This window comes from Rhodnius prolixus, unplaced genomic scaffold (assembly GCF_049639745.1).
Source record: "Rhodnius prolixus isolate KJV_2025 unplaced genomic scaffold, Rpr scaffold_22, whole genome shotgun sequence".
NCBI classification, from domain to species: domain Eukaryota; kingdom Metazoa; phylum Arthropoda; class Insecta; order Hemiptera; family Reduviidae; genus Rhodnius; species Rhodnius prolixus.
Genome location: NW_027411617.1, coordinates 1875897 through 1900248, shown reverse-complemented (window position 1 = coordinate 1900248; position 24352 = coordinate 1875897). Strand labels below are relative to the sequence as shown.

General features: G+C 32.8%; 1 protein-coding gene and 2 long non-coding RNA genes across 8 annotated transcripts; 1 reads left to right on the top strand and 2 right to left on the bottom strand.

Annotated features, from left to right (window-relative positions):
• Positions 1 to 349: 349 nt before the first annotated feature.
• Positions 350 to 11861, bottom strand: LOC141457550 (uncharacterized). The gene is made up of 5 exons (XR_012460411.1): positions 11774 to 11861; positions 10397 to 10585; positions 9403 to 9577; positions 4042 to 4643; positions 350 to 1481 (listed from the first exon to the last, which is right to left on the bottom strand). It is a non-coding gene; the product is annotated as an uncharacterized lncRNA (long non-coding RNA).
• Aldh-III (Aldehyde dehydrogenase type III) lies at positions 4549 to 24287 on the top strand. 6 transcript variants are annotated; one of them, XR_012460408.1, is made up of 13 exons: positions 6409 to 6751; positions 12117 to 12260; positions 13229 to 13324; positions 15003 to 15224; positions 17414 to 17577; positions 17710 to 17940; positions 18330 to 18527; positions 18676 to 18791; positions 19625 to 19760; positions 19934 to 20087; positions 21407 to 21459; positions 23492 to 23580; positions 23686 to 24287. XR_012460408.1 is itself a non-coding variant. In XM_074134695.1 (12 exons), exons 2-12 carry the CDS (start codon positions 6734 to 6736, stop codon positions 23710 to 23712), a joined length of 1506 nt encoding a protein of 501 aa, XP_073990796.1. In that variant the 5' UTR covers positions 4549 to 4689; positions 6683 to 6733; the 3' UTR covers positions 23713 to 24287. The 6 variants fall into 6 exon arrangements, 4 of the variants coding, with proteins under 4 accessions (XP_073990796.1, XP_073990798.1, XP_073990795.1 ...); XM_074134695.1 differs by lacking the exons at positions 21407 to 21459; positions 23492 to 23580 and adding an exon at positions 4549 to 4689 and having other exon boundaries at positions 6683 to 6751; XM_074134697.1 differs by lacking the exon at positions 23492 to 23580.
• LOC141457552 (uncharacterized) lies at positions 20466 to 23496 on the bottom strand. Its single transcript, XR_012460413.1, has 2 exons — positions 22453 to 23496; positions 20466 to 20949 (listed from the first exon to the last, which is right to left on the bottom strand). It is a non-coding gene; the product is annotated as an uncharacterized lncRNA (long non-coding RNA).
• Positions 24288 to 24352: the final 65 nt, after the last annotated feature.

Here is a 24352-nt window from a genome sequence, read left to right as displayed (position 1 = left end):
AATGTACAAATATACTTTATTTTCTGAACTCACTCATTATTATGGGAAGGGAAGTTTTTTTTTTCACTAGAAGTCAAGAAATATATTGAAACATCTACATATATATTCAATGTAATATAATTTTATTTATTATCAAAATGCAATTAACTAAACTTTGTCATTCCAGTTTTACGGGGATGATTATTGCCCCCCTTTAAATTAGCGCCTGAGTTCGGTGTGGAAAAATATTATTTTGGGTAAATACAATAGAAGAAAATCGATTGTCAATAAGAAAAACATTGTGATACAGCAAAAATGTTTTATTTTATGAACTGATATAGAAGCAAGCAACATTTAGATTATAAAAAAGAATGTAATCACACATCAACTTTTTCAAGGTAATCAAATTGTTACCTTCACCTGTTTGGCAGTTTATACCTGCGCTGCTACAATTTTCATTTCCAATCAAAATAAATACGTGATACTTTAGTGTATTCATTTCTCATAAACTATTACATGGGATAAATTACTCTCAAAATGAAGAAAATTGTTGGATTACGTGAATGAATGAAGTCTAGTATGAGAAAAGACTTTTCAATCACACAACTTCATTATACATAATTTTTGTATAAATACATTTCTTAACAGGAACTGAAGCAATCAAAATTATTTTGCATAATTTTAATGCTATAATTATCATAAACAGTAATATTTTATTTCTTAAAGCTTTTTTTTTTTTTTCATCACATTTTATTATGCAATTTGTGTAATTTTCAAGGATACAGTTCATTGAATTCATTTTTAGAAGTAGCTTGCAGGTAATTTTGGAGGTTCATTACACTGTATTCATTCGCTAAAATAAATAAACTAAAATAACCTGAACAAGAGGTTTGCTGGAGTTTCACAACCAAGGAAGGATTTTGATACCCGATTGAGTGAACTGGTAATAGATTAAATACGATTCATTCAATATTTTATGGTGCCCACCTCAAAACAAAGCATCCTACCAATTCTGTGTTTAGACTGGGGAGTTGTGAGAGTCCATGAAGCATCATTTCGTCTCCTTGTCAACCAAATCTAAACCAGCTACCCTGCCAATGATATGTACGCCTTTTCTCCCCCCCCCCCATCTGAATGGATTTGATTGAAGATCAAATCTAGGAATGAATCCACCCTTTTCTAGGCCCAAAACAGGGCCGTCCCTTTCAGTAACACAAACCCGAGAAGCGAATTAAAACAACCAATTGTTTACTAAGTAAATGTATTTCTCACTTTCTTTTAATCAGATTATAATTCAAAAACTTCTTTCACCATTTTGAGTTGTTTTGAGGTTATGATCTCCCCTTTAGATCGTTCTCTAGTGAAACACTAAAAATTTCTGTTAGATTTTTTTTAACCACAAATTAAGTAAAAATACAATGTGCGTGAGTTTTTTTCTTGACCAAAAAATGGCCTTGGTTTGTAATGGTATTTATTTCGAGGGAAATATAATCACCAAATTTCTAAAAAAATAACAACAAATTTAATTGACAAACATTGTTAACGAGTTGTTACTTGGGAGTGAAATTAAGGAAAACTTCTATTAATAATAATAAAAAAAAATCCGGAAAATAACACAAATTAACTGTAAGTAATTCTGTTTTCTTTATATCACAATATTACGAAACCATGATCGATAAGTGCTTGATATATAAAACAATTTTATTCACAGATAAGTTGTGGCCATAATACTCGTTCTTTTACTGAATATTTTAAATTTTTTATTACATTTTCCTTTCCCTGGTAGGTTTTTTTTTTTTTAATTTTTGGTAACCGGAAAAATCTGCGTATTGATTCCCTGGTCTGGAAAAGTGGTTTTTACGCATTTCCTCTAGGCCTATCTTTACGGAAGTATGGGTGTTGGTATAATTAAAAAACGAAAAAACTCAGGAAGTCAAAGTTTAATATTTGGTTTAGGTTCCCGCCTTGGATCCCCGACAATAAACAGACCGGAAGTGCCACTTTACTGAATGGATGTTTTTTTGCAGTTTGTTTCATTTTTTCGATGATTGTTCGTAATAATTATAATTGCTTAAATGTAGAAGTTTAACTTTTGTTTTACACACTCTCAGGACCATTCATTTAAGGGCACTTTTGGGGGAAGAATGGGGTTAGATTTCCTTTCTAAATGCCATTTCAGTGGTAGTTGCGATCTCACAACACCCGTGCAACGCTCGTAAGAGTTAAGTCGTAAAATTCCCAAAGTGAAGACAATCAGTGTAAACTTAACTAAATAGTTTTTTAGTATCTAATGATTGTTTTCGAAAATGGTTCCAAATAATTAGGAAAACCTTTGCGAACACTCTACTCACAATCTAGATTTGAGATATTTTAACATGAACTTGAATTTGGCGCCGTTCTTAGGTAGAGGTTATGCTCTCCACTGTACGGTTCAAACGCCTGTACAACGTTTGAAATTTCCAAACCAAATTGTGAGTCGGAAGAATATCCCCTCAACGGAAGTGCGCTATTGTTACGCTTTTCCAAGTTTCTAAATACGGCTAATCTGCGCTTGCAGAAGGTAAAAGAAGACTTTTCTAAAAATGCCGCCAATGGGTTATAGTTAAATCAACTCTCTTTTCAGTACCAATTATAAGTTTCAAGATGTTTTAATAGCGTAAACTGTAGGAAGCAAAAGTGGCGCGAGTTACATTCGGCTCAAATCTCAGGAGCTTTCACCTTCCAGTACAGATTCTCTCGACTTGTTTCTGCAATTATCAAGGTTCTAAATTTTCTTTAGATCTAGAATATATGCAAATTCAAAACATTACGTTATTATATGTAACATTTTTAGGTTATTTAATGTTAAATGAATGGCTTATTAAAATAACTGCCGTTCTAAGCGAGTAATTTCCGAATATGTGGGTTTTATAAAGCGTTATTGTGTAAGGCTCAATGATTTAATAGCTTTCTGGCCATTTTGAGAGACTGATGCTTCAGTTTTGAGCATTTCCACTTACAACGCCTCCGTCACAAACCTCTAGAAAACCATTGAAGATCACGTTATCTGATGACAACTACTTCGCTTTCTTGGTGACTGTAGAGCAGCATCTATTGACGTTCAACGATCATCACCTACTAAAGAACCGGCTTCATCTTTCTTCTGGACCGTAATGCCATGACAACAGGACCCCGTGCTCTAATATTGTCTAATGTTCCACACAACGAAACGCAATCAGCTTTTCTGATTCAGAGGGCCTTACATCTTGTATTACCAGTGTGAAATTAAGTAATAACTTTTTCACACATCGCATACTTTCTACTAACTCCAGATGATACAAAATCCAATTATGCGATGACTATTTCGAGGAATCAAAAAAGCATTTCTTTTTTAGAAAGAAATTGCTAAATTTCTCGCTGCTGGCGTAACTTTCTTCGTAAAAATGCCGAAAGAAGGCAGAAAACTGAAATTTACTCCAGACTGGCTGTTTACTGTTTTCAAAACAACAGCCAGATAGTTTCCTGTTCATGCTACCAGCTAATTACTTATTTTCACTATTAATGGAATTTTCTTAGTTTTTAATTTGCGTACGTGATATTATGGTGGTGTTTACATCAATTCCCTGAGGTCATTAGTGCCTGGGATTTTTTTCAGCGCACTGCCGGTATAAGGACAGTGTACTCTCGTTAACGATTACACTTCGCTTCACCGGTCCGTTACCTATCTTACTGAGTCAGTTCGGCGCTCTGACGCGGTCAATGTGGAGTTATATTACAGTACAAAAAAAGTTATGTGAGTAAAGAAGATTTTCCACAAAGATGATTTAGGAAATCCATGTTCTGGTATAGGGTTAACAAACGAGGGGGTTGGACCAGTGCAAAACAGAGAAGTACATGTATGCACGACTTCCGCGTGCGGTTGCACTATTAGATAAGGATAGATAACTGGCGTGTGATGGTATGACTGCCCTAGTTCACATAACTGGACACTTATTACGTATTATCTGTCAAACTAGTAACATCTCTATCCTAATTACAGGTTACGGGAGCTTAGAGAGAACTGTACAGGAACGCCATACTTACGTCAATATATTGTCTTGAAATTGTTGCAGCCACCAGAGTGTAAAAAAACAATATTCAAAACTCTCTATTTTAGACAAATATTCCAAATTGGTATTCAATTTTCGACCAACCATTCTTCGCATGTAGGTCACCAGTTAAGAATTACTATTTTGGATGTTTTAATTTTATTTACATTCTTCATAGGAATACAATTCCAATTAAACTAATACATTGAAAAGAATTAAAGTGCAAGGAATTGAAATATACCAAATAAAATTTAATTAATGTTTCCTATTGCCATAAAACTATTAAAATCTAAATAATTGTTTATAAAGATACTCGTAACTTATTTATAGGCCTATTTGAGTTAAGGAAACCTACAGTAAAGGTTATTCTGGAGCATGAATAAAAATAACTCGCATCAGCTGTAGCTCTTAGTAACCAAGTAGCAATTACTTTAATACCTGTTTAATTAATTAGATTTTTATTGTTAAAAGTTCCAATACACTTTTGTTTTCATTCTTTCTTCTTTAATAATTGGTTGAATAAGTTTTAATTTGTCTCGCTATTGGTGTCAAAAGTGTAGTTTCGCTTCAAATTTTCAATATCCGTTTTGAAGAATCCTGCGATCGAAAATAGTATTTAGAAAAAAGGATTTTGTGGTAATAGGTGAAAAAATATATGGATTTTTCATTTTTTTTTTAAATTTCGCAAATAGCTTCAACGATTTGCCTTAAGCATAATTGTAAACATGTTTACAATTACTTTTATTTGAAACATTTTTCTGTTCCCACGTTTAGGAGAGGGATTATGTATAGACTTACCTTCGAAAGTAATATCTTAGAATAGTTCACGGTTTTGCGTTTCTTACATCACTAAGGAGTGTAGAATGTGAATGTTAGAATACATTATAACGAGAAGACAATTCCTCAAGTGAAAGAATCACTTAGCTGAACAGATAACCTCAAAGTGATAACTAAGAATTTCTTTATATATAATATTGGGCACGAATAGATCTATCAATTTTTTAATATTTATCTAGGATTTGTTTTTTTTTTGACATTTTTAGTGATGGGTGGAGGCAGACCTTCCTCTAAAGTGTTATTTTGGTGTAACTGAATAATTTTTGTAAAAAGTAAATATGTATCAAATATTCAGAGTTGAAGAAAATGAATAAGAACTTCGAAAAATGAAGCCAGAGAAAGTCTTAAGAGTCTTTCACACCCGACATTTTTTTTGAAGCGCTATTCATGCCAACTGACGTTTTCAAGGGAATGTTCTTTCTTTCTGACCAGCAGTAAGGATGTCCTAGGATAATCAGATTTAAGCCTATATTTGGTACTAACTGGAAATTAGAGGACTGCATGTTCCAGTCGAGCGCACATTCTCTGCTTTGGGCAACGTAGTGAAATGTGTGCGTTTCTCACGACACTTTTGCAATGAGACAGCTGATACGCTCAAGTAGCCTAGCAAATTGGATCGTAACAGACGAAGCTATAAGTTGAGTTAAATTAGCACACTCAAGTTCTCACTGACTAGACCTGAAGCCAGGAAGTTCGCCCCTCACTTCCGCTCTCCTAGAGATATCTACGAACTTTCACTTGCGACAATCTGCCTCCACCTTCTCCCGGAGAATTACTCTTTTATTAACGCTTATGTAACAGCTTTTTGTTTGACCGACAACTGGCCGCTTTCTTTCTGCAACTTTAAACAAAAATTTTTTTTTAAATTATTCTAAACCGACACTGCGAGCGCGGTCTGAAGTGCTATACATAGTTCTGTTACTTCTAGGCTAAGGTTGCTACAATTTACTCGTACCGTGGTGAAACATCTTGAGTGGTACACTCAGACCATTTACTCTCTTCAATTTTCACAGTTTCAAGTAATAATAATCAGCTGATTTCCAGCACATTCGTAATTTTTGCATGCACTAAAAAAGCTCCGGGCTTTTTAATGACTTCAGGTATTCAAACAAAAAAAAAACTCCAAATTGTATCGCTAAATTGCGGAGCTTTAAGAAAATTCCATAACATGAAATACCTATTCCTACATGTATCGTTGATTTTTCTGAAATTTTCTAATGTTTAGTTTTATATTCTATATTGTTCATTGTTTTTGATGATTGATTCATTAATTCAATAGGATGAAAAATAATGCCAATTTCAGTCATGATTTTTTTATTTTGCCGAGCTTCCGACCTAGAAGATGACGATTGCATTGCTTCTGCTTATGAGTGGTTAGAACAATTAGAAAGCACTAAACTTTTAAGAGCAGAAAGAGTGTAGCGTAAATAATAGGAAACACAATGTGCAGGAAACAGACATCTTCGTGATGCAGTTTTGTCACACTAACAATAGGTAGACATTGTATAACCTCCCACAAGCAGGGAGAGTTAGTTGCGCAAGTCAGTTCTGCTCAGTATCAGTTCGTGTTCGACGTTTGCCCTACCAGTCATTTTTGTTTCACTCTGATCGCTTCATTATTTTGTTTCTTTTTTATTTCTTCTCATTACCTTGGCTCATGCTGTGAGTGAACCTTTGAATAGTTTTAGCACTTCAAGTAGAGGTCATACTCGCGCCTTGACCACTTTTTACTAACCAGTCGCCGGTTAGACCCTGGTTTGTAAACAAGTTTTTTTTTTAAAGAGTTTCATTTATTGCAGTGAGTGTGGAACTTTTGACCAACCATCAAAAGCACTAAATACTTTTGAAAGATGACAGAATATAATAAGGTAAGTACTTTTCTTTCTATTTAAAAAAATATTTTTATTTGGTTAATAATGTTTGAGTATGTTTCAAAACTAAGAGTTGACCTATGAACCTTCATTCTATTTGTTGAAAAAATACTCTCTGAAAAAACGGAAGTCTTAAACAGTTTAAATAAAACTTTCTAACTTGTTCTGCTGCTCGTATTCGTGAGACTATGCACTTCCTACCCAACTTATGTAAGATTGCAAGCTGAAAATTTATAGATATTTTTTCTCTTTTTTATACGACTTTGGTTTTAACCTTTATAAAAGGTGCACTATCTTAGCTGAAGTTTGATGATTTTTTCATTATTTGGGTTTAACCTTAATAATACATTACTTTTGAGGAAAAATTAACGTTCCACATCATTTTAAAAAGCGTTAAATTAATAATAAAATATTTACAAACCCTAGTGACAGATAGATACCATTGATTTTATCCGTTCTTGTTTTCTTACCTTGCAAACGGTTTCGTATTTCTGTCCTTCAGATGTACTATCCTTAGGTTTGTGACGAAAAATGGATTCCACTAATAAAGCATTTAACACGTTGTCATCACATTATTTGCTGGATATCTGAAGTGTTTGGTAGATCCTGGACCCATTTTCAGTTCTGTGCCCAGTGTTGGAAATGCCTACGGTGGGGACCGATGGCACATCATTCTAAATCTTTTGGTGAACTGACGAATGCTGGCTTTTTGTATCTGCTATAAAAGCTTGAGAATACCGCGTTGGGATCATCACCCTGCTTTTAGTTAGATAGAACGAACTCAACTTATTCCCTTAAAGTATTTCATCTCTTTAGGAAGTGCGTGCTTTGTGTGTTCAGACGATTCTTGGGCTTTTTTTCTTTGTGCTTTAGACTTGGAGTTAAATTGGGGATCGATGACCTCTGCCCAGGTATTTTTTTAATGATAACGAGCTGTGATATGAGATGTTTGGATGGAACCATTTGAGACCAAGTGAAGCATTCTAGGTCAAGCAGGTCACAGTACGCTATTGGAAAACTTACAAAGTGGGAATAGTTATTGTGACAAAGGCGAACGTCTCTTTTAACTTATTACCATCCCCTTTAACTCCTTCCTGGAGAGCTTTAGTCCACCGAACCTCTGTAAGGTATAACACTTTCTTGATTATAAGTATCCGCACATCCTTTTGGAGGTGCCAAGCAAGGCCAAGTTTAGCTTACTTTGATGTTTCCGAGGATTAGCCTCTGGTCAAAACCTAGTCTGAGGATTTTACCTCTTTAGCAGGCAACCCACAGCCTCACACCTACGAAATGCTAGAATTGACTCACATTATGAGTTTGTGTATACATGCACAATATACCTTTCTTTTTCCTTGCTAAACTTCTAGAGATTCTAAATAATATACATTTCTCAAACTGCGAAAATAAAACATATTTTATTCTTTCCTCCTCAGAATGTCCTAAAAACATTTTTACTGGAAATGATTGACGTAAGCTCTAAAGGTAAGCACAAAGAAAATCGGAGGAGGCCATTTTTGTTAAAGAAATGTTCCAAAAAAGCGAATAAATTAATCAATATAGAGGTACTCCAGATGTGGAATCTTCTTCAAAACCCATTGAACCCAGAGGAGAGCCTTACACTACCTCTTTACCCAACAAGTGCCTTTCCTCGAAAAGTTATTGACAGCTTCCTGCCACTGTGATTATGATAGGTTCTTCACACATGAGCTGAGAAATCCTCAATGGTCCTCTAGGATGAGTCGATTTCAATCAAAACCTCAGCCTCATCACATGGTAGTGCTAATTGAAATTTAAAATTTAAGCTTCCTGCAGCTGGTCACGTTTGAGTGCACACTGGACTCAAAGTACAGTAAGTGATCCAGTAAGCCCAATGGTATTAGTGTTAACCCCACCAGCTAATATTAATCTAATGACTCTATTGTCCAAATGAAACTGAATTATTAATGCAAAGAATGGGTTTAGTTTAGTGATTAGTCATGTTTTCCTGAGCCTTTCTTAATGACCAAGCAGTTTTTAGAAACGCTGGAGAAATCACACATTTTATGAATTATAATTTGCGACAACTTGTAGCTCGATGGCTTCTATTCCATGGAGTAGATTAAATGAGAAAGAAGTAGAACCATTCCTGTCAAATCCTGTCGCTAGAGTTTGTCTACCCAATACTGGGCTACAGCCAGATGATTTACAAATATCATAAATTCATTAATTTATTGCTGGCTGGATCATCAGATTGATGTTATTTATATACACCGAGAATTGCTTGGATTAAGATAGCGCCTCAATGATTGTAAGCGCTCCGAAAGCACTAGATGTTTTGCTAACATTTCCCGGTCCAAATTCAAGTTAATATAAAAGTTTAACTGCGAAAATAATATGTTTCATTGTAAAAAAAATATCTACAGCTGGTTGGCCTTTGGGGCCCAATTGTTGATGACCGTGAAAGATTTCGAATGTCAATTAATCCAAAATGTATGATCACGAGAAGGAATTATTTTTTTTTAGTTTATTTTAACCGAAGGAATCTAATCGCTGAAATTAGGCAATTTATTATATATATAAATATAATTTGTTGCCAAGGAATTTTGAGCAATTTTTTTTATTACTACAAACAGTAAGGAACTGTCTGAATAAATTTAGCGAATACTTGCTTGTTGACGTCAGGAAGTATTTTGGAAATGATGAGGAAACCAATTATTTTTGTATCTGTTATACGGTGCTCTGAGTTCTTTAATTCCATCTTTGATATTTGGCTTACCAGATGTGAAGCGGGGTGTCTAACTTCCGCTGGTAGCAGCTATTCTTTCAGTGTCCAACTTTTCTTTTCTGAAACAGTTTTCCAGAACGAATAATTAGCGCGTGATTTGGTGATGGTAGACTTGAAAAGTAATTTCCGAATCTAAGCGCAGTTGGCAAGTAGTAGCCAGACGTAACTCTCTACCACTAATATTTAGTTTCTACTAGAATGTGGAAAATGTTACAATTAGCAAGTTACTATCGGTATTGCAATGGTAGCTGTGAGAGTTCTCTCCAGATTTTGAAAGATTTGCGTATTAAGAAGAGAAATGAAAAAATTCTGCACACAAATCTCTCTTAATGGCCCTTCAGTAGTAATTGATTTTTATTTTGCATTGTCATTTTGTCGGCTTCTTTCTTAGAACTGTTTACAAACCTTGAACTTGCGGGCACTTTGCAAGGGTCAGAATGACTTTCACCTCTACAGGGAATCCTATTAGACTATTTAATGCGATTAGGCGTGTTTCTACTGTTTATCCACCTCTCTTAGGATTTTAATCTTAGATGTGGTTCAAAAAGAAGTTTGTGAACATTACGTCTAATTCGATTTTCTATTTAAAAAGACTAGTGATTGCGTTTCAGTTGGAACTATCACTAGACACTACCAACGTCAATCACTTTTATTTGAAACATTTTCTTAGAAAAATGGCCTTTTTTACTTCTTTTTGCCCTCTTAAGGGGAAGTACTGTAATCGTGAAGATTTTTGATTTGGAGTTTACACTAGAACGACTTCGTGGTTACAGCCTCCCAAACTAATCATGATAATTAAACGATAAGGCACTTACTGAAGAATACAGAATACAGGAATAGTCAGAAAATGGTGTTTGAACAATATGAAGATCGCTTACCGGAGATAATGAGACCATGAAGAAGGAATCCAGCAAAACTTAATCTTCTACCAAAACTTCTGCACCCACATAAGCCAAAAAACAGTCCTAGTATCTTGCAAACTGAGCCTCTTCCAAGTCCCGCCCTGTTCTTCACTTACATCCTAAATCTTCTCATACCAACCATGCCTTATAGCGGTTTTTCATATTCTTGTAAACAAATAATGGGAGAATCAACAATGCAGCCAATATATTTTAGCGATTTATAAGCAAAGATTGTAGGATTAATCTCCTGAAAGAAGTCAGTTTCTTAAAAGGTCGCATAAGAAGGAACAGTTTCTGTAATTTTAAGGGTATTGTGAATAGCGTTTTTCGTGGCAGAATAAACGTCTCGATTTTATTTGCGCTCAGGTAACAAGGAAAACTGGATATTATGATTGATAGCCTACTTTTCATTTAGATTGGTTCGAAAAAAACCGTGCTTAAGTAAGGAGATATCCTTAACCTGGATTGCTTAATTTAATTGGAAAGTCAAGGAACGCACATTAAAGGAAAAAAAAATCTGCTCGTACATAAAAAAATTAAATTTATAAATAAATGTAAAAAATACCAAGTTAAGTCTGAGTACATTCTAGGATTATTCCTAATTTACTTCATACAGACTTTTCATAGATATTTTTTAATTTCGCATTTCCTTTAACCAACTTGCTTAAATTGCTTTAAGTGACCATAATGTTATATCCAGCAATCGGAATAGATACACTGGTACTATTGAGCCCTTAAATGGTTAAATTTATTTGTTACCTCCAAAAAACTCTTTCAGAAACTCAACTTCCTGAGTAAATGTTTAAAATTTAAAGTAAAAAGCAATAGTTGAGTAAATAATGCAGGGTATTTAACAAATTCATTAGAAATATTGAAAAAAAAGAGAAAAAACTTCTCCTAAATATAAAAATTACACTTCTAGTTGACGAATTTTGATCAAAACTTAAACTATTTATTGCAGTGATCAAATACCTCAAGAGAGGTATTTCAGTTTTTTCGTTTTTGAGGCATTTAATTTGAACATTAACTCTTCTTTTCGGTAAAAGAAGTCAAAGAATGCAGCAGATTTAATACTGTTGCTTTACAAATCAGAAACAAGATATCTCTTTCTTTTTTTTATTCTCTTGGCCGAAATTAAAACTAAATTAAAGATTCAAGGTCGCTTAATACCTGGTCTTTAATGCGCTTCTTAATATTTAATTTTTTTCCTCTGCTGTTATTTATTATAATATGGCAATTTAAAAGTTTAATTCTACGTACTACGTAAATCTTTTTAAATTAATAACAATTTGATATCATGGCATTTTTCTTTGTTTTATTTTTGTTCATTTAGTTAAATGTTTTCAATCTTACCTAGATAAAGAAATTCATCTAATTCAATTGTATTTCACTTACGTTTATTCAAGTTTAATTGTATAACTGAAAGAAGGTTAGGTGAAGGTTTAGCGAACAAGGTTATAAACATGAGACCGGCTAGGTTACATTAAGCAATGGGTGTAGCTAGCTAGTGAGAGACATTCGTGGTTGTATACGTTGCTTCACGTATTTTATTCTTTGTTGTATATTTGCAACATAATCATGTCTGAATGAACATACTCTAACAATTACACATTGAATTACTTGAAAACTAGTAGCGATTTTCATTCTTACTTTTCCTGAAATATATTAATCAAATTTCTTATTATGCAATTTTTAGATTGTACAAACAGCACGAGATGCTTTTCAAAGTGGTCGTACAAGACCGTACGAATTTCGTCGGGACCAATTGCAAAAGTTGAGAAAAATGCTCGTCGAGAATGGACCAAAATTAGCTAGTGCCCTCAATGAAGATCTTAGAAAAGTAAGTTTTAATTTTATTATACTTGAAGTTTTAAAAGGAACGTCTTTGTTTTTCCTTTGCAGATTTTAATATTTCTTCTTAAAAGTCTGATTTTGTTTTTGCCCTATTTAGCAGAGTTTAGTGTGAGAATTGAGATAATTAATTCTTAAAAGTTTAATTTATTTATTAAGAGTACTTCAATCATTATTGTTTTCTTTTGAAGCAAAATACTGCTTCAGTCATTTACTAAAGTGTCTATACGATGAAACCCCGAATAATGTACTCAAACGGTTGTGTTAGAAACCGGCAGTATTTCCCCTATATTGTGTTTGTGTGACATCAGGCATTCCCAAATATGATACGAGACTAAGGGAAGTGCTTTTTATGTAATTACAATGAAAGTAACCTGGGCAGAGAGAATAAATTCATCTTATCGTGGAATGGTGGGACATGACTCCGCATATGAGACGTTCAACACCCTGGGAAGCACTATGTATCTTTTACCGGAATAAGCTTAGAACAGAGTAAGTAATTCGACATAGCTTACTCAAAAATACAGTAGGGCACAAAGGGATATAGCAGTAGCTGATCAGGCTCTTGGAGAACATAGAACGATGTTAAAAATCCTGCCTAATATGAAATATATGAGATCACTTTCAAAGTTTTTGAAAGATTATCCTGCTTTCTCACCGAGGTTATTGCAGTTCATGTGAGCATATGAATCGTACGACGTTGTTTAAATGAAGTTAAGCTAACGGAGGACTTCCAATAGCTTCTCTTTTAAACCACTAGAGATTACTATATGAGGAAAGGCTCCAAGAAGGCAAGAAGAGCTATTATTTATGTTACTTCTAAAAACTTGAAAGCGATTCGAATTGGTAACATCTCAAAATAATGGGACATAAGTTTTATTATTTACGTCCGAAATATGTCTTACGTCATAGCAATATCCTTTCTCTTATGATTGTTATTTTGTTTTTATGTTCCAGTCCAAAATGGAAGCCTTTCTAACAGAGATTGGTTTACTGGTTAATGAAATTGACGATGCTTTGGCAAACCTCAAGTCTTGGATGAAACCGCAAAATGTTAGTTCAGTTTTATTATTGTTTTATTAAACTAGCGTACCAAAATAGTTTTCCAGAAAAAATTATTGCATAATATTAAGAAAATCATTTGATTCGATTTGAATTGAAATCGCAAGAAAAGTGAAAACATTACCAAGTTTAGGCTTTCTACGATTCTTAAGTAGTCTTTATAAATCATATGCGCACATTCCTAGCTTAAAAACATTTGATACGTATTTTGGTGTTGCGTGTGTGTATTAAAATTATGTAATGCACATAAGAAGTCACATTTAATTTTTTAACTATTTTTTCCCTTTTTCTCAAATTCATGCAAAAGGGTTTTAAGGGTCTTGTGTTTTTTTGTTCATAGTTTTCATATTTGATCTGATGAAGAAAAGGGTCTGACAGAAATATAAGAAACAAATCTCTGCAATATCACCTTTCGAAGTATCTCTGTTCTAAATGTGAAGTTCTTAAACAAAAGATCTAACCAGCTTTGAATTGCTTTATTTATTCTGTTGTGTGTATTATAAATAGTTTTTCTACTCTTGGAAGTTCCCAGCCCAAACATAATAACTATGTAAATTGTTATGTAAATAATTGTTTGTTTAGTTCTGTTTATTTTCAGTTGCTTTGTTTGTAATCACAGTATAATCAGAGCGATAAGAGAAAAAAAAATGTTTATTTTAATGTTCAGAGACAAAAATATTACTATTCAAAGCAACGCATTCTCATTCTTTTCATATTTATTTAAGTTTATATATTCTAAACAGGGAAGGTCACATCGCCTATAAAAATAACTGTATTGATCTATTATTTTTTCCCCGCCTTCATGCACCAGATCTTTCAATATCCGCTAATTGCAGTAGGCTTGCCGAAATTGCCGGCTGACCATGGCCATCCGTTCACTAGTTACTTAATAGTTCTGTGTGTACATTTTTTTAGGACAATCGATTTCATTCGGGTTTGTTTCGATCATCTCTTTAAGATTATTTTGTATTTGCTAACAGCCTAAGTAATGCTGACGAAAACAATTATAGGCCACATTTAAATTAAATTCACATTAACTTTAAAGATTTGTAATACAATGAGGTGATTTTTGGTTATTATATACTTTTAATGTGAAAGCGAGGACATATCTAATGAATCTAATTCATCAATTTTAATCGAACATACGTCAATTTTAGACGTAGTTTGTTCAAGTAGAAATCGCGTTTTCTGCTGACGTTTCTAAGACTGGTTTTTGTGTCAGAAACGGAAGGCTATGAAAGTAATTTTTCTATTAGTAGTAACTCATTGACTTCTGTTCCTCTGTACACTTACATCCAAAAAAATTTCAAATCAGCCCCATCTCTTATGACTTTTCCCCATAGATAGTAAATGCGATGAATGCACCTGTATGAGCAAGCCAACAATCCCTACGAGTGAACTGTAAGCATTTTTATACAGCTGAAATAATTGGGAAATTTTAAATTTGTTAAAACTAAATGTAAACTGAACGCTTGAAGGAAAACCTTCTAAAGTTATTACTAGAACAGGTAAACCTTAATGCTGTTTACAACCTAATAGCAGGTTAACAATAACAGTTATTGGAGTGATTAGTATAATCATATAAGGTAGTATTGATGAACTTATAATGACTATAAGATATCGATTTATGTGCTAATAAAAATTGGTTTTGATTTTATATTGATTACAGGCTAAGAAGAATTTAATGACCATGTTTAATGAAGTTAAAATCTATAGCGATCCAAAAGGTGTAGTCCTGGTGATAAGCTCATGGAATTATCCACTAAATATAACTCTAACGCCAACGGTAGGCGCCATTGCGGCTGGTAATTGTGTCATCATGAAGCCTTCGGAGTTGGCTCCCGCCACTGCGTCTATTTTGAAAGAAATGATTCCGAAATATCTAGATCAGGTAATAAATATATTGTTTTTTTTTCAGCTTGTATGTGTTGACTTGGTGTGATCGTAATTATGCCGAGTGACGGACGTTCACATGTAAGGCAAAGTTTGTGATAGTTTTAGGTTCTGAAAGATTAGTCGTTGTGAATAAGAGTGGAAATAGTGAATCGCAATGATAGCTGGAAATGCTATACTCTAGAAGATGGTGCTTAGAAGTATAAACTAACATAGGAAAAGAGGTGTGACACAAAACCTTCATGGAAAAGAAAATTGAGTCATCCTACTGAACATAGTCCCAATTGTGATGAAATGTCGAAAGGCTGAAATTGAGAAAGATGTAGTCTCAGAAGAATGATGAATAAACTGTTTTCAGCTGTGATCTTTTCTGAGATAGACCTGAAGCAAGGTAGGCTGCATAAAACAAAAACTTTTACTAAATTACTTCTACTAAAATGGACTTTTATAAAGCTGTTAGTAGGTGTGATGAAAGACTACGCATGTCGCATAGGCTTAACCACAAATCCATCTCCTAAAGTTAGCTGGGATATGTCACTTAACCAGAAAATAAAAAGCCAGTAAAAATGGAAAAACCAGAAAAAAAATGGTTGCAGCATAACTTTTAAGAAATACTTAAAATCCATATACTAAGAAAGTATGAGATAAACTTGATAAATTCTAGTATCAGTACTGTGATAGATAAGAGAAGGTGATAAAAGGTCAACGATTTCTGATTAAAGAACTTCTCAAACCAGTGGAGCCATAAACAGCATAATTATTACATAATATATTTAAATTTATTACTGCAGATAAGATAAAACATAAAATTAACATTCAGTAATAGCCGGTATCTGGGCTGCCAATTGAAATAATCAGCTGAGAATGATTTGCCAATTATTTTTATTGTTTTTACTTTCTGTTACTCCCTAAAAGATGAATTATTGCTATCATGAATCTTTTCTAAAGAGTTTTCAACGGAAGTAACAGTTTTATGGTTACTTGAGTCTGAAAGAGGTGTGGTTCTTCGAAAATGGGCTCAAATCTCAAAAAAAAGAAAAATCTAAATTAGCTGAAACTTCAAATTGCGACCATGGCCAATCATGAGACCCGACTGTAGCTTGTGATCAAAATCAATTTTTGAAGAGAATTATGAAATCTATGATTGGAGAATTACGATGAGTGTGTGAGGAGTGCCAGAAAGTATTTTTCGCAGGATATTTAGTTACTTTTCTGTCGAGAAACAGCCACGGGGGGGGGGGACACAGAATCTTACATAAAACTGTTATAAATCCTTAACTAATTGTGAAATTGCCATTTATAATAATATAATAAAGAGAAACATTAAGGCGATAAATACGTATCCTGATTTGTGTCACTCTATATCGAATACTTTCCCAATAGTGATTGTTTTAGTATAAATAGAAAAATTGTTGTAACAATAATAATCATTTACAATGCGAGGCTGAGAACTTGAATAATAATAATAATAATAATAATGTCTTTTACGAACACAAAAGAGACCTTGAAGAATTAAAGATAAAACTATAAATAATAATAAAAATAAAGTGCAATTACCTTAAAAACACAGAAGTGTAATTAATGTTAGTTATTTCTATTGCAATAATCGCTAAGTAATTTTATAAATTAGCGCTAATATGCTCGCAATTTTTGACTTTAAAACTAAAGAAATGGTATATTAATTTATCTAACCTTGAGAATCTTTTTCATTTTAAAGCGTTTTTTTCCTCGACATCTGAGTGCTCGCACGGTCTGTTTGAAAAAGAGAACAATTACTTAATATCATATAATTTGATCTTTTTTTTTTGTAATAAAGTGCACCATGTGTGAAGTATTTCTATTAATTTTGATAATTAACTGAGTCTAGCGTTGTTCTCTCACGATTTTTTCTTAAAACAATTTTCAAGGTCCAATCATGGAATACAATTTGTGAAAACCGTGCGTATTACCGGAATTGCACACTAGTGGGATGCTACCCCTTCTTTTCCCCCTGACGCCTTCGTATTTCCCTAGAAAAACTAGTGTAGAAGAAGATCACGGAGGTGAAGCTTCTTTCCGGTCTTCAGAACATGCAAACACCCAAATTTACCCACTAAAGGGTGGTTCAGATCGCCCATTTGATCTTAAATAAATGTTTTAAAGGAAAATGTGTGAAAAATGCTAAATTCTCTGATTTCCCTTTCACAGGAATGTTACCCGGTAATCCTGGGTGGACCTAAGGAAACTTCGGAATTATTATTGGAGAAGTTTGACCATATCATGTACACTGGCTCCACTAAGGTCGGGAAAATCATTTACGGCGCTGCTCAGAAACACCTGACACCGGTCACTCTGGAATTAGGTGGCAAGAGGTAATTTTTTTTTTAAAATTTAAAGTATTGCGCTTTTCTCCCAGGAATTGCTTTAAAAAAAAACCTTGTTTTTAGATGATTTATTTAAATTATTGGAACAAAAAAACAGATGTGACAAAATGGTTGTTTCAGCCCCTTGTACCTTGATAACACCGTGAATATGGATTACGCCGCAAAAAGGATACTCTGGGGCAAATGTGTGAACGCTGGCCAAACGTGTATAGCTCCAGATTATATTCTATGTACTAAAGAGGTAGAAAATAAATTTATTGAAGAAGCTAAAAAAGTCCTTCAAAGTTGGTTTGGAGATGATACAGCCAAATCGCCAGATTATTGTAGAATTATTAATGACAATCATTTCAAGTAAGTTATTGTTACGTTGATTTTTTATTTTTCTAAGCGATTTCCATTAACTCGACCTTGAACTTTAGAAATAAAGAAGTCTAGAACCATTGTCAGGCATAGAAACATTTGAAGAACTTTTAGAGACAATTAGAAATGACAGTAATATTTTCGCAGTTCGTTGTTGAACGTTTTCTTAATATTTATAGTAACAATGCATTTTCATTCGACGACATGATCATACAAGTGTATGCGAGGGTTCATATTTAGTGCAAACGTTTGTCTTGGACTTGTGTGACGTATGATGGGAATTTCTATGATTCATCCATCTGAATCTTTGTATTGTGATAATATTATTAAAACTAATTCAACACTAACTTACTTTTTTATTTATTTAATTTTATTTGTAGGCGATTAACCAATTTATTGGAAAATTGTGAAGTGGCAGTTGGTGGGAAATTAGATCCAAATGATAAGTTCATTACGCCCACAATAATTAGAAATGTAAATGCTAATCATCCAATGATGCAAGAAGAAATTTTCGGCCCCATATTGCCTATTCTCACTGTGGAGAGCCCATATGAAGCGATACATTTTATCAACGAAAGGTTGGTCCTGTATTTATTAAAATCTATAAAACTGCACCGAGAGAGAAAAAACCACATCAAGCTTTTATAGCAGCTATCAATTTATTTATTCTAAATAAATTCATCAACAAAAATAAATGATTACACTGTAATTTATTGAATATTTCAGGCCACGCCCCCTAACCATGTACGTATTTACTAAACGTAGAGAAGTATGCGATCTGTTTTTGAATAATACAATCAGTGGCAGTATTTGCATCAACGAAACCATTATACAATATGGTGGTCAGTATCAGTTTATCTATATTTAAACAACTATCATTTTATAGAAAATATCTTTAATTTCCAGCTACTGATCGAATTAAGTGCAACAATAGTGATGCTCATGCCCATTGTATTTAGCGCTCTTTACCTTGATATCTCGCCCATCATAGCTTGCGATCTTCAGTGATGCTGAAATCTACAGAAGTTCAAAAATTAAAGTTAATGATAAATAATTAAAAATAATGGGAAATAAAGGGACTTGAAATATATCCGATTTCCTGTGTCTGTAAAAGTGGTTTTTAGAAAATGGTCTGTGTATTTGTGAAAAACTATTAATGGGAAGAAGCTGGAAGTCTATGTTAGATTAGGCTCCCCACAGGAAATGACTGCAATTTGGGATCAAATTCCCTTAACTGGAAGTTCAGCTTTACAGAGTAGATTTTTCACATTTTGTGAGATTTACAAATGGATCAACTGAATTCCTTTAAACTGTGAACAAGCGTATTCTCATTGCGGTGTCCACACTCATATCTTATGGAAACTTCGATTTAAGGCACTTCTAGGAGAGGAGAGTGGTTAGGCATCACTCTGAAGCACCATTTGAGTATAATGTACGGTATTTGCCCTACATATTATAAACGGAAGTTGAATATGTTGATGTAATTCCGATTCAGGTGGACCTTCATCAGCTGGAAAAACCATTTTACTGAATGGATTACTCACTTTAATGGAATTTTCTCAAACATGGCTCCATTGATTTGCTTTAAATTTTGTATTATTCAACTTTAATTTATAAAATTTTTGAGGGCAGTGGGTAAATGCTTGGATTAATACATTATGTACTTATTGTTCAGTGAACGCCTTGCCTTTTGGTGGAGTGGGAGACAGTGGAATAGGATCAATCCATGGTAAACATTCATTTGACACTTTCTCGCACAAAAAGAGCTGCCTAAGTAAGTCTTACAACCCTCTGGAGGAAACCATCGCTAGGTAGGTAACAGCTTCTTAACTTTTGTTAGACTGTGACAAACTAAAACATAAATAAAATCGCTCTCATTTCAAATCCCATTTACTGTAATCTGAACTTTTCTTATCCTGCCGTCCACCTCAAAACATAATTATGAATATTATTTAAATTTGTTATTTTTATTTATTGATTCCAGTGCGAGATATCCACCTTATTCTGACAAGAAATTGAACTTTATGCAACTGTTACTTGGAATGAAGTTGAACTTTGGTTTTTTGAAGTTAGTACCTTACAGTCTAGTATTTGCCCTGGGCACTATAGTTGGCCTAACTCTCAACAAATATTATAAGGTGCGTTAATATTATAGCTGGCAAATAAATTTAAAATTGTTTACAGATGGATACAATATCTAAAGAATGTTTGAACAAATATATTGTCCGGACTGATCTCCACCAATGTTCTTTACTTTCATTGCTCAAGACATTATATTTAAAAAAACTAAGAATATGTTAAAATCTTTAAAAAAAAACAAACATGTTTTCTTTAAAATATAAGAAAACATAGTTTTTTTAAAAAAATACATTTTCAAATAATTGGTGATATGATTTAAAAAATATTTAAATAATAAGTTAGAATTATTTTTTTATAAAATAAGTGTCTATTTTTTATTTATTTTTTTTTAAAAAAAGGAGTCTTTCAGTTTTGAAAGATCAATTTTTACTTTTGTAAGTTCTTTTTCTGTTTTACAAAAAGTTAAAAATTGTTAATGTTTTGCTTTCTGTGTTGTACTGAGACATTCATTGTCTTTGTTGTCTTTTTTTTTTACTCAAAAGTAATTAATTTCAATTTGTAATTTAATTAAATTTATTGGGGAGTTGAAAAAGGACAAAAAATATAATAAAAATAAGTTGAAAAGATGGAGACTGAAATGTATTCGTGCAATTTTTGTAATCATTCCATTATTATTATTATTTTTATTGCTTATATTTATAATTTATTTAATTTTAGTTTGTATTTGTTAACTTTTTCTTTTTTCATTTTTATATCAAATGAATTTTCATTTTCACCGTCACTACGCTTGTTTTTTTTTATCACGCCTTTTTTTTCAACATGCTTTCTGCAATCTGCATTTTATGTTGTGTGTGTTTCTGCGTTAAGCGAAGACCTGCAAAGCTTTCGATCGAGACCTGCCAAACTGAAAGTCCGAAGTTGCTGAAACAATTTAGCATTTTGTAGCGATTTCCGTTGATCAGTGGAATGGACTTGAGTGCTCCATATACTAGCCCTAAAAAAAAAATCTACCTCACCAGCCCAAAACCTTTGAGGAACTTAGGCATGGGAATCTCTCGGGAGAGACGTCAAATCTTCAGCAATCAGAGATCGCCTAGCAATTTAATGGAAATGGATACGGTCCTCCATGAAGCCTCCACCCCAAGTCGACCTAACCTAACCACATTGGTTCCTTATATTCTTTAGTGGCACCGCGTAGTCATAGAAATGAAAATGTATAGTCTTACTAACCTTAGGTTTATTCTTGATCAAACCAAATTTATTTGAAAAAGAAAGTTCCTAAAAAATTCAATCCCAATTTATTATTCGATTTATTGTTTTGTATATAGCAGTTTTTTTCCATGTACCATTTATAAATTCAAATAAACCCCCTTTTTAGATTATCGACTGGTAGCTGTTGCCACTATTCGTACAAAACAAATATATCAAAAGGTACAGTAGACAATTTCTTTGTTCTCTGAAATATTCTTAAGTTAAACTGCTTCAGTTTTCTGTACATAGAGGCGAACTTTTTTTATCTGGTTATGATTTAAAGAGAAGGGTTTTTGGCTAGAAGTTGTGTTCGTGCTTAGCAAACTTTTAAACTTGTTTTAGAAGAATGTACCCTTCAATACACCTTTTCCAATATGTATCTAATTATAAAAATAGATGCATTAGAATTCGCTAAAAAATATTAACTACGAAATACGTTCACAAGGTTCGTGAATGTCTTAATGACTGCCATTACTAACTAGCTGCTTTGTTTTTCCAAAAAAAAAAACCCACCCTCTCGAATGCACTTCTCGCTGCAAATTCACAAAATGCAATGAGCTGGCTCGTTGTCATGTTGAAGCAGTCACGGATTGATTTTGCTCAAGTTCTGGCCTCTTCATCTCGAAATTTTCTCAGAGATTTCAAGGCATGGACCAACTGAACTGTTAAAATTGTTTTGTAAGGTCTTCGATTGTTAGAAAATTATTTATTTCAAGTACGCACGGGACTGAGTTAAAGTGAAAAGTCTTGTTGAACGTTCATTGTTAATAGATTCACGCCGACTAGAAGCAGATGTACTGCTAATGACAGAAGGTACCCACTTTTTCCTTTTCTTAAAATACAATAACAGAAGCAATTATGTATAAGGCAACGTTCAGAAAAAAATTATTAGAACCCATTGAGGTGACAAAATAAAAATACAAAGGACACCGAAAACAGTTTCAGGAAAAGCTTTCTAGAGCCTCTTCCAAAAATGGGAAATATTGCGACAGTTGAATTCGTTAGGGAGGAAAACTACTTTGAAATGGATAAATAGTGTAATTTTTTAAAAATAAAGTTTGAGAACCTTTTTAAAGTCTTCGTATATAAAACTACTTACAAAAAAGGTGAAATTGCAAGAATTATTTTTTATTTAAACAATAATAAAAAAAAACTCTTGTTGTATTAATTTACCTTAATCAAGATTCCATTAACACAAGTCATTAACCTAATAATTCTGTGGGATGTTTTGAAATAACATCAAACTATTGCTTAAACTACGCTACATTTCGTTTTTTACAATAACTGGCACAGGTTTGAAAAATATTTATTTTCTTCAGCACAATTTTTATCCTAACAAAAACTTTATATTGCGTGTAAAAGAGAAGTTACTATTTTATGGCTAAATTTAAGATGTTATATTTATGTTGTGCACTTCATGAAGTATTTTTTTGTCCAATATTGACCCTTAATACCTATTTGTAAACAGAACACTGATAAAACCTTCCTTAGTTTGAATCCAAACAACTGCTATAATTTGTTCTGTTTATATTAGATATACGGTGGTTCCTTCCAAAATTTGCTCTTGCCAGTCAAATTGAGATTTGATTGAATTTCTAATTTAGAAAAAGTACGTGATTTGAATAAAAAAAAGTAGAAATATTGAACTTATTTTATCACAATCGGGCCAATTATTACTTGGCAAGCTGAAAGGTTCCCAATCAGTGAAATCCTGGAACTGTAAGTCAAGTACTATTTTTTTTCCTAGTTTCCTTTTCATTGAATGCACTTTGCCTGAATTTTTCCAATTTATAAATTCCTTTATGAAATTCTCCCAATTATGGTCTCTATCATCTCTTAATTTGGCTGGAAAACATTTTCTTCATCTTTCACATTTTTTTAGATTTGGAAGTACAGTGAATACAACTTGGTGAATAGGGCGATGGTCTTCAATTCTTTTTTTAAAATCTTCAGTTTTCTCGTTGTTAAAGCCTCTTGATGAACGCTGTCCTGATTATGTTTTTTTCTTTTTTTTTTTTTTTACAATCCTGGCCCTTCAGGCATACAGTTTCATCTACTTGGTCCACCAGACTTGCGTAGTATTCACTAGTTTTATACATCATTTGCTGCAAGGTGCTCCATAGAAATAAAATCAATTTTGCATCCCAAAAAAATTGTTAGCTTTTTTTTTTCTTTCTGGTTGGTGAAATCGTCTTCATCTTTTTTGTTTTAGAGTCACTAGCTTCCTCCCAATTGATTGCAGTTACCACTTCTCTTGAAAGGTCGACTCATCCACAGAGCACATTATCTGTTATAATTGATGTAAGAAAGATGTGTAGAGGTTTTGTACTAGATTTTGTAGGATTAAAGTACTCAGATATTTCTTGAAATTATCATATTTTATTTAAGAAATGTTCTACGTTTCAGGACAACGGTGCTGAAGACAGATCGTGAAGGTGCTATACAGAACACTGTTAAAGAAATACCGGATGGTCTTTTTTTTAAACTAATGTAATATTTTTGTTTTTCATTGGGGGTAATTTTATTATTATTTGTTATTAAATAACCAAATTCACTAACTACTGAAGAATACAATATAATGACTTACACTTATGTTCTTTATAGCAGTAAAGAAAATATAATAACATATAAATTTGTTATATAAAAATTTAAAATGTTCTGGTACAAATTTACTTGTTTCTCTAGTTTTTGTTACAACTCAAGTTACTGAGTATAAAATGGGTATGCTATCTTCTGACAAAAATCATTTCCAAAATTGAAACCAAAAAACCTATATATGTAATATGTATATAAAGATATATTTACTAGCAAACATTAATCAATATTTTGATTCACTGTTTTATAAGCTTTATGAACGTAATGTTACGCTATCTTGCCTTTTATTAATTAACTATTTTAATAATTATAATATAAAATAGGTCTATAGTTTTGTAGTTATTTTTACAAAGATGAATTTAAAAATTGTTATAATGCTTTTCATTTAATAAAGTTATTTTTGTTTAAACGTTTTATTAAATTTTTTTTTCTTCCATTTGGAAAATTATTTTCTATGGAGCGATTCCTTTTATGATTG

Coding starts and splice junctions, on each gene's coding strand:
- Aldh-III (XM_074134695.1), top strand. Junction 15,225..17,413: donor TTCCGAAATATCTAGATCAG/GTAATAAATATA, acceptor TCCCTTTCACAG/GAATGTTACCCGGTAATCCT. Junction 18,528..18,675: donor ATACATTTTATCAACGAAAG/GTTGGTCCTGTA, acceptor TGAATATTTCAG/GCCACGCCCCCTAACCATGT.